Here is a 10508-nt window from a genome sequence, read left to right on the forward strand (position 1 = left end):
GTATTTCAGAGTGAAGTTTCCCAGCAGCAAGGGGAGGGGAGGAAGGAAATCTTATTTTCCTGTAAAAGGATTCCCTGCCTGTATCCCACGTATGGCATGTGACTGGGATGATAACAGGGCGGGAAATCCTATAAACCATATCACAGGGCTGGAGGCTCTCGCTTTCTGCTTTTCCCCTCTGCCTTTGATATCTGCGACCCTCTGACAGATCCCTGGAGCTGCTCTGAAGAGAAATGCAAGAAGAAAGCACTCCAATCACATTGACACAACCCCGTTCCTTCAGCAAGCTATATATATTTTTTTATTTTATAGTCATTTGAACAGCGGAGAGTTTGGCAATAGTGACAGCCTCGGAAGTGTGCACTCTGCATTTGTGTGTGTGTGTGTGTGTTTCAGTCCTTCCAGCTTGGCTCCCATTCGACGTCTTGGAAGACCCACCATTGTGCTGTTTTTAAATAAAGCAGCAGATTGAAATACCTCTCCCATGGGCTCTCCAAGAGCATCATGTCTTGACACCCGCAACCTGGCAGTGCAGGGGACGTGACCTGAGCTGGAGGGGTTATTACCAAGCTCTGAACTGCAAAGAACCACTGATACCTTTCAACCAACAGCCAGCAAAGCTTTGTTAAGCTGTCGGGGTGGCCTGCACTTCTTTCCCATCATTGCTGTTTAGTTCAATTTATTTTTTTTCTTTAACCCTTTTCTCAGCAAAAAATTACTGAGGCCAGACCTTCAGCTGGGCATGACTTTACTGGCAGAAACAGTACTCAGCAGATTTATGTTTGCCGAGGACTGTGCCTGGACCAACAAAGACTGAACAATTTCAGCTGGGTTTCCATCGCTTAACAGGTCAGATGATTCCTAAAGCTGCTAAAGTGAGTTGTCTTGGGGTTCTTTTTCAATACACAGTTGTTTTTTATATGGCAGCATATTCCTTAATAGCATTACATTTCTGTTATTTATGTAATACTTTCACCTTCTATTTCCAAGAACATATTTGACTGACTGTACTGCAAGTCATCACTGCTTCCCCCATGCTGCTGGAGCATAAATAAAGCTTCCGATGGGATTTTTAAAAAGATCTGGCAGTGGGTCTCGCTCTCCGACTGAAATCAGTGAAACTGGCTTCTGGCTGATGAGAAAAGGCCCAACAAAGCAGGGAATGCTTCTGGAAAGGACACCCACCTTCTCAGTAAATCAACGCATGCCTGTTACTTAGTAATTCATTCATGCACATAACTGGACTAGTCGGACAACCCGTTGGGCAGCTGGTACTCAGCCAATAAGCCCAATTGTATCTCTCAATGCAAAGCAGGAGTAACTCCCTCTGCTTGTTGAGACAGGACCTTGATCCCCAGGAGCCTGAATCGGGGCATTGTGAGGAACAAGAAGCTCCCATGGATTGCTGCCAGGGCTTATGGGGAAGCAAAACAGGAGAAGAAAGCAGGAACTAGCTATGCTGGTGTCCCAACACAGCTCAGCAAGATGGGAAAGGACATTGCAGAGCGACAGCCCTGGGCAGCCAAGGCGGCTGTTTGCCAGGCTGGACTGCTGCACTGGTTCTTTGCCGAAACAACCAAGCCGTCCTAATAAATTCCCTGTGTAAAAAAATATATCTATAAATCGTGCCTTAGTAAGAACAATGCAGCTGCTAACGGGGCTGGATGTGGCCAAACAAAATGCTCTAACGCTCTCTAATCCGACTCCGAGCCATGATGACTCTCTTTGCAAAGAGTGACTCTACTTGAACATGTGCGCGCGTGCGTGCATACGTACATGTACACATACACATACCTATAGCTTTATAATCCTGCTGCCAAGGGGGAAGACTCTGGTTGCGGGCAGGCAGGGGGGAGCCCCCACCGCTACACGATCATGAACTGGCAGACGTAGGGCAGCTGGTCTTTGCACCTCTTATCGAACCACTTGCCGACGGCGGTCCCCGACAAAGCTGCGCAGTTTTCCAGCTTGCCGCCGTCGGGCTGGGTGGTGATTTCAGTCTCCCAGTTCTTGTAGCGGACGGGGCCGCCCGTCATGTCGACCCACTTGCCCTCCGCCGCCATGTCGTTGAGGCCCAGCCAGATCTCTGCCTCGGAGCCGATGCTCTTGCGCATGTAGTCGTAGAGAGCATCGTTCTCCTCCCCACTCTGCGGGGTGCTGAGCGTGCCGCCCTGCGAGATGCAGTTTTCGCTGGCCTCGTGGTACGTCTTGGTCTCCGAAAACGCAAGAAAGCATTTTAGGTGAATTTTGGTGCCTTTCAGGCAAACTGTGAGGTTACCACACAAACAGAACAAAAAGACAGAAAGGGAATTGGTTTTAAAAAGGGCACCCAGGAAGAGGCAGCAGCAGCAAAGGCAGTGGCCAAACTACAAATTTCATTTCTTAGGCTGCACAGCGACCCTCGGCAGCACGGGAGTCCCAGGGGCCCTCTCCCTCCCCACACAGGGCACGGCCGTGGGGATGTGCCTTCCCTGTCTGCAAACCATCAGGAAAAATGGACCTCAGGGTGCCCCTGCTACCCTTCTGGGCTTTGCCGCTGCCAGAGCAGAGGCACAGCATGGTCCTCCTGTCCCGTCCCCTGGCCTTGCTTTTCCCCAGCTGCTGCTACACTTTCTCTGACGAGTTTATTGGAGGCAAGGTTTGTGATGGGTGCTGCTGAGTGTTGGAGCGTTTTGGAAAAAAATGTGCAATGCCAATTCAATAATCTTAATTATGCCAGATGAAAAAAATGTCTTTTTTAATAAGCTTTGATCAGAAGTTTTGTGCTTGCATAGCTTGAGGTCTTCAGAGGAAATTTCTACTTGCCTCTGATTTTATTGTTAAGAATAGCAATTTATTTTATTTTTCTTTTAAGCTCTAAACCCTGAGAGTGCAGGGTACTCTAGCCAAACAATAACTAATATCGGAGCCATGTATTAATATCTAAACCAATTACAGCTCAATGAATGTGAGCTTGGAACTAAAGCCTTGAGTTTGCTTGTGTTCCTTTTCTTTTAAGGAGAAAATTCTCCTTAACCTGTATTTTCATCTCATTTCTGTTTTGTGTTCTGCAAATCCCTCTCCTATTGGTATCGGTGGAGTTTGCACAGAGTAACTGTGGAGCATGGCTGGAAGATGGATATTTTGGGACTGTCCTCTGTATGTGTTCAATGAAGCATGGTGGGACTGACCTCCAGTGAGGTTCCCTGGGCAATACCATGGTATGTATAAAAGACCAGGTCACCATTTCACTGGAGTTCAGGCAAAAGAGTAAGCTACATTTGATTAAAGCACAGACTAATCCATTACCCATCCCTCTAACTCATAAAGGAAAATGAACATCTGGCTTAGTGTCATAGAAATATCCATAGCTTTACAAATGGGAAGCTGTAGCACATAAAGATGGGGGCCAGACGCTGCACAACTCATGTCATTCATTAACTGCCTGAGGAGTTTCATCTGCCTGGAGGAACTGCAGCAAGCCCACACTCTGCTTTGATCCCCCAACCTCTCTCCCTGTGACGGACTCCTTGTCACGGGGCTCTTGGGCATCTCTTGTCAAAACGCGTGGAGCAATTGTAGCCGCTTTATAAGCAGCTCCTCTCTCAAAGAAAAAGCCATGTCTTCTTCAGCGAGTTCCTTACCTGTCTGGAGAGCTTGCTTTTCCTTCAGCAGAGCAACCTCCTGAGAGATGTTGTCAATCATAGCCTTCAGGTCTTCGATCATTTTGACGCTCACACCATCTGTCGGAGAAATCAAAGGAGGAGCATAAACATTGGTTGCATCCCCAGGGGAGGCAGCCAAAGCTGTTCCTATCATCAAAACTCCCCATTTCTCTGCCCTCAAAGACAAACAAAAGGAATCCACAAAGTCAACACCTGTGATCCCTTGCACATCCATCAGAGTGAATGTTTGCTTGCTAGCCTGGTTCCACCATCAAACCAGTTTTCCCAGTTTGGGTTTTGGGGCTTTGCACCCCATGGGGCTTCGTGCCGCAGGGGTCTCCCCTTGGGCTGCCGCTGCAGTGCTGGGGTGTGGGGGTCGTGTGCATGAGCATCATAAGCTGCAGGCTCGTCTTTGGTGCCCCTACGTAGGGCACTCACCTGGGGTGGTGCTGCACTGGGGTCAAGCTCCCAAAATGCAGGAGGACACCATCTGATGCTGCCCTGCCTGAGGAAGAGTCCTGCTACACATGAGTTTTGTGGGGAACTTAAAGCTGCTGATGAATAGGTTTTATTTTTTTCAATTCCTAAAAACCATGCCCTCCCTCTCTCTATATTCACAGCTCACCCTCCTGGCTTCCCTTAAACACCTTAATGCATGATTTTCTCTATATGCAGACCTTGCTGTGCCCCTGTGTTAGTCTGCTTTCATGGGTGCATTGGCAGGAAAGCGCTTTGCTTGCCAGGCTGATGCTCAGCAGGAAGGAGCTGGAAGGGCTGCAGTACCTCCACTAGATCTGCCCCTGCACCATCAGCCACCCCATCTCTCAGCCTACCCACTATGCCATCCCTCAGGCCATCACAGCTGCCTCTGTCCTGCCTCTGCCTTCAGCATCCCCAGTGCAGGTACCCCAAAACTGGCCAGAGCTGCTCTCCTGCCGTGAGAAGATGCCTCCTTGGCCGGGGAGTTGGTTGCAGCCTGCTACTAAAGCTTACATCTTGCTAGGTGTGTTGCCTCTGCAACGGCTCCCACCAGCTATTAATCAGTACTTGGATTTCTGCTGTCTAGGAACAAGAGGACCATTACACCTTGGAGGTGGTGGGAGATCGGACATAGAGGCATTTGTATTCGTTATGCTATCTCTGCTGCTCCTGTTGCTTTACCTTGCCTGGTGTAAGTATCTGGTAGTCCTCATGGGGTGAAAGGAAAGGGGACAATTTGCCCATGAATGCAGTAGGATGGGCTTCCTCGAGAGTCAAGGAGATGGGGAGCCGAGGCACCAAGCCAGGCAAGTGGGGAAGCAGCTTGGATGCGGACCAAAACCACCAGCCCAAAGATTACATGGTGCCATGAATATGAAAAGCCAGACACATCAGGAGGAGGGCATTAAGCTGCTTTACTCATTGCTCAATTAACTTTAATGGATTCACTTAACACTGAGGCACTAGTTATTATTTTGCTGCCTTTGATGAAAACACTTTGTGGGAAACAGCTAATTAATGCCTTTTTTTTTCCCATGCAACCCTGTCTTGCAGCAGAACAAATGTCACTTAAGTTTAAGTAACATCTAAGGGCCATGGCAGGGCACTGCCAATGAGTCTTGCTGGGGCAGCTCCTTACATTGTTCCAGCCGGGTTTGCTGGTGGGTTCCCACCTAGAGGGTCCCCGCCACACAAGGTGACATGTCTCCTTGATAACTACCTAAGCACTCTGTCCCTTTTCACCACCTTGTTTCCAAATCCTGGGCCACAAGATGTTCCTACAGCAGCGCGTTCACCGGGACATCGCAGGGAGAACCAGGAGTGGTTAATTTGCACTTCAGCTACAAAGCGAGTACCGTGGCTACGTCAACAGACATCGAGTTTTCTATTTTATTGCCAGAGGTTTTTGTCTCTGCACTGTCATTTCCTCAAGGCTCGCCTCCTGAAGCCCGTGATCAAGGCTATTTACAGCTTGGGTATGCTGCGACTGAAGCCAGCGTAGGGGTTGCCAATGCTGCCCATGAGAGCTGGACTGGGTCCGTGTGTGGCTAACCATGAGCAGCAGGATTAAGCGTGGGCAGAGGTGAGATGAAAAGGAGACTCGCAGAAGGATGTGGGTCACAATAGTCTGTTGGTTTGAAAGCCTGGCCAGTAATGTATTTGATGCTGCAAATGGGAGCTCTTGCCTCGTGTTCCTTGTTCTAATTATATGCTGAATAACAGACAAATCCCTCTGTACTTAATCTTGATCGTTTAGCTATCCCTATATGAAATTTGGATCTATATCTGGGTTGCTTAGCTTTGCCTGGGCAGGCATCATCTGGTTTTTTCCCATCCAAACAGGTTTCTGTCCCCCAGTGGGGCAAGCATCACTCTGGTTCACAATGTCTGTCATCAAACCTCCCCGGCCATCGGTATTTCTTCTGACACCAGTCATTTCCACGAATGTCCCAGCTGGAGAAGTCAGGTCCCATATTGCAGTCTGTTCCCTGCATCAGAGGAGGGGACCAAACACACCCGCACTGGGTTTATATCAGTGTAAATATTCACAGGCGTTTTCAGGGAAGAGCACGTAGACTACAAAATTACACCTAAATTTTGGGCAGCATCAGGAGTGGAGCCCAAATCAGTCCCTATCCACTGATTTAAGCATCCGGACTCTGATTTCTGTCTCCAGTTACCTTAAAAATACATGTGAGAGCTACACAAATATGCTCCCTCCCATGCTCCCCGCACCTCGCTGTGGCTGTGACCAAGGGGAGCCCCCCCCAGGGCCGGCAGGTCCCCAGCCCGCACCCACAAGCCAAGGGGTGCCATCACCCCCCAGGCAGGGGTGCCATTGCCCCCCTCCCCTGGGCACCCTTCTGGGTGAGACCCCTGGGGCCGCCGGAGGAGGGCAAATCCCGCCTGCCCCCCAAGACATCGGGGTTCAGGGAGAGTTTGCTGAACCACTGCGTCTGGAAAAATCACTGGGGAGCAATCTGAGGGGGAAAAAACCCAACAGCAGGCAAAGTGAATGTGCTGTCTCCGCATTTTCTAAATGCTGTGGTTTGGCTTTTTCATGTTGAAACAGCACCATTTTTGTTCTGAAGCAGATCCAAATGTAAGCAACAATTATAAAAAAGAAGAAGAAAAAACAAAACAAAAGAAAAAACAAATAAAAGTAAGAAAAAGCGAAAGAGCTTGGCTCAAATCATCATTTCCTTTTCTAACATTTGTGGTTTGGCTGCACAGATTAAAAAAAAAAAAATCCAGCCAAACACCTCAACCCTCCAGTGGCTTCACCCTGCCCGACCCTCCCCAGCAAAGGGCAGGGGGTGAGCCGGGATGGGGGTGCTGGGGGCCTGGGATGGAGATGGGATGGGGCCCTCCTGCCCTGCCTTAGGGCAGGAGCAGCTGAGCCCTGGCCCCTGTGGCAGGTGGGCAGGCAGGCTTGGACGTGGCAAGGGGCTGGGGGTGAAGAGGAGCCTCACAGGGGTTTTTTAGCGCTTTCCTCCCTCTTTCCCCACCCCCCTGGCATTGCTAAAAATCAGAAAAACATTAACCAAGAAATGCTGGAAGTTTCCAGTAAAGGCAGGGCAGCTGACCTACCACGGGGCTGGATGCAGCTGGCCAAAAAATGCCAAGTTGTTGGCTTTTGTCCTTTTCCTCACAGAAAACTTGACCTCTCCTTTGAAAAGAAACTCCCAAGCTCTCAGTAAAAATTGCCACCAGCTGTTCCAGATGGCTTGATTTTCAGGACACCCCCCTCAAATGTTTTTAAATCAGAGCCCAATTTTCCTGTCAAAAAGGGGATTTTTCTCCCACCTTCTTGTCACCAATAGGTTACAAACAGCAGTTGCAGTGATATGGAGAGACAAATAAGATTTCTCTAAGAAACATATCTCTCTCTCCTGGTACCTCCAGTGAGTGCAATGCACGTATGTACCCTATAGGAGCCCAAGGGGGTATTTTTTGCTCTAGAAAACAGCCACAGACTAGAGATGTGGAATAAGCAGCTATACCATGATTTCATAGAAAGATCTAATGGGAGAAAAAAGAAAAATTTCTCAAGGATGGGATCTGACGAAAATAGCCACCGGGTGAGTGTAGAGAGCAGCCTGGCCAAGCGAATTCCTGGGATGCTTCTTCCTTGCTCCCTGCTTCGTTCCAAGTGGGAAAGCGCCTGCCAGAAGCGGTCCAAGCCCACGCGACTGCAGTCGGACACATCAGGCAGGCAGGCTTACACGCTGCCAGGCTGCAACACAAGCTGCTTCCTTACCTGCCTTCTCCTATAATTAACGTGCATTAAGTTGGAGGGAGAAAGGATGGGACAGTAGCAAAAAAAGAAGAAAAGGGGGGGGGGGGCAGGAAACATTAAGGAAAAGAAAACTTAGGCATCTTTTTGTGTGCATTGCCCTCTGGCAAGCCTGAATAGTCAGAGCTCATGTACAGCTTGACATACACCCGGGGCAAGTGTTTTAAAATGAAGATCCGTGTTTATATTTAATGGATTATATGTTATCTGCCTACTCGTGCCTCCAAATCTACAACAGCAGTCTGTCATCTGCCACTTACTTGCTTCTGAAAAATGAACGAGGAGGGATAGGGGTCATAGAAAAGGAGATTTTAGTAGAGGAAAAGTTTGGGGCAAACCTTAGAGATAACATGGAAAATGCGTTGCCCTCTGAAATTCAGACCAAAGCGTCCCATCAAACTTCTTCAAGGTAGGAACCCACCAAAAACATTTCAATGTTCCCACTATTTTACAGAAGGGCTACACAATCATTCCCACAGGGGGGGGAAAAAAGACACTTTATTAGGTTTTTAGATGCTTTTTAAAAAGTTTCATTAAAGCACTGTTAAATGCCCAAACAACGGGGCTAATTGCATCCCCCCTCAAGCCCTGCAAGGTTTCGTTGCAGGGAAGGTGCCGCCGCTCCTTACCTTTCTTGGAAGCCACCGGTTTTTGCCGGACTTTGGCGTTTTGCTGTCCGGAGACCTGGGCGAGGGAGAGGAGGCAGAGGAGCAGGCAGGCTCCCCGGAGCGCCATGCCACTGCCGTCCACGGTGCCGAGCGGAGGTGGAGCGGCTCCGCTCTGCCCTCAGACAGCCGCCTTAACACCGGCTTGAATCAGAAATGGCTGTCCCAGAAAGCCGCCCGCTGAGCCCCGGCCAGAGGCAGCCTCCCGGCCCCGGGGGGGGCTCAGGCAGCTCCGGCCAAGGCTGAAAACATCCCAGCGGGTTTGCATTTCTTAGCACGCTGCTTGTTTTTGTTTCTTTTTAAAAAAAAAAAAAAAAAAAGGGAATGAATGTACTGAAAGTCTGCTAAGCTAAACATAAGGAAAGGCTGTGAGTATAGCTGGAATGATTTCCTACGGCTTTTAGCAAAATGCCACGAGTTTGATCTCGTGTGTCAGTGATGGCAATGACAACGTGAGGTGTGAAATGACGTTTGGGTGGCCAAGGGAATAGAGAGGGGCCAGCCTGCCCAGGACTCAGCAGCCCCTCAGCAGGGCTGCCTGCAAGGGGTGCTGCGAGCGCCAACAGAGGCGGAGGGAGCGTGTGGGGGGTCTGAGTGCCCCGGTCCCCACCATAGCATGACGCAAGGCCCTGCATGGAGATTTCTGGTTTATCCCCACTGCAAGGGGCTGCTGTGATCCCCCCAGCCTGAGCACAGCCACAGGGGGGGGCAGAGGGCTTTTTTTTTATCCTAGAGTAGTCCTTGCTCAAAGGACAGCTCTTACACCTCAAAAAACCAGTTCCACCGTGGCCTAGGCGGGGTTGTCCTGCCATCATTGCTTCTCCACGAGAGATGAGACTGGCACCTCATGCCCACCTCTTCCCAGCTCTGCACAGGGTCCCCTCTGGAGGGTGACCCTTGCTGCAGGGACACCCGTTTCCCCGCTCCCTGCAGGGACAGGAGGCAGGTGCTGGGCAGCCTTGCCCACTGTGGGCAGAGCCATCCCATGAGAGCCAGCTGCTTTGTCCCTTCTGCCCTGGCTGTGATTTCTTGTTTGTCCTTAGACAGTCACAGTTTGAGGGCAGCTTCCAACACAATAGGTTTGGACCCCTATTTTTGGGAAACCCCCCCCTCCAAAAGGGGGGTGCTCTGCACAGCAGCGCTGTGGTGCGTGTGGCTGTGCCTTTGCTCTCACCCAGCTCCCAAATTTACGTTGCAGGATAAGGCTTTGGTCTGTGCCCGTGTGGGGCAGCTTGGTGGCACCCCCCCTCGGCTGTGGGACCTGCCTGAGGCTGGGGGGCAGCAGGGGCTGACTTGCTGTTTGCCCCCCCTTTTCCTTGCACTGACGGCTGGGGACAGAGGATGGCTCCCAGTCCTGGGCTCGAATTGCCGGTTCTGGGGCAGTTCCAGCGTAAATTACTCTCCTCATAGAGATTCCCATCCTCGGGGGTGAGGACAGCTGCATTGGCCATACTGTCCCCTATCCCTATGGCAATTTTGCAAGGACAGGGGTCATCAGTGCTGTGGGGCTGCCTGGCAGCAGCATCACACTGAGACCTCAGAGGCGCCTGGGTGGCACCTTCCAGGGGAGCAAGACTCCTTTGCTGGCAAACGCATCCCCACCACCAGACCACGTGGTGGCTTCACGTGCTTTTCGTTTTCCAAAACTGCTTTCAGTTCTGTAGGATAGGAAACCAAACAACAGCTCCAGAGGTTTTAACCAAACCGGAGGGCTCCTTGTCGTGTTGCTCTTTAACCCTTTCCATTAAAGGACGCTGGAAGTGTTTTGGCTCTGCCTCACCCCACCGGGCAGCGAGAAGGGGAGATCTCAGCCTCTACACCTTTGTCCCAAAAGTGATCTGAAAAGGGACTGTGTTTTGCCAGGCCTGGGCAAAAGCACAGATGAAGCAAGCTAGGAAGATGTTCAACCTGCTACTGCAGATG

The 10508-nt window shown here is 50.4% G+C and overlaps 1 protein-coding gene across 1 annotated transcript; it reads right to left on the reverse strand.

Moving 5' to 3' along the window:
* Positions 1-282: 282 nt before the first annotated feature.
* On the reverse strand, positions 283-8672 carry CLEC3B (C-type lectin domain family 3 member B). The gene is made up of 3 exons (XM_050891471.1): positions 8550-8672; positions 3624-3722; positions 283-2266 (listed from the first exon to the last, which is right to left on the reverse strand). The coding sequence occupies exons 1-3, from the start codon at positions 8653-8655 to the stop codon at positions 1866-1868; spliced, it is 606 nt and encodes a 201-aa protein (XP_050747428.1). The 5' UTR covers positions 8656-8672; the 3' UTR covers positions 283-1865.
* Between the last annotated feature and the right edge of the window lie 1836 nt (positions 8673-10508).

This window comes from Gymnogyps californianus, chromosome 2 (assembly GCF_018139145.2).
Source record: "Gymnogyps californianus isolate 813 chromosome 2, ASM1813914v2, whole genome shotgun sequence".
Taxonomy (NCBI): Eukaryota; Metazoa; Chordata; class Aves; order Accipitriformes; family Cathartidae; genus Gymnogyps; species Gymnogyps californianus.

Bases quoted from the DNA above. Each gene is read 5' to 3' on its own strand.
- CLEC3B (XM_050891471.1), bottom strand. From the start codon at position 8,655: ATGGCGCTCCGGGGAGCCTGCCTGCTCCTCTGCCTCCTCTCCCTCGCC. The intron at 3,723-8,549 runs GTAAGGAGCGGC...TTTCTCCGACAG, and splicing joins ACCGGTGGCTTCCAAGAAAG to ATGGTGTGAGCGTCAAAATG. The intron at 2,267-3,623 runs GTAAGGAACTCG...GTAACCTCACAG, and splicing joins AAAGCAAGCTCTCCAGACAG to TTTGCCTGAAAGGCACCAAA.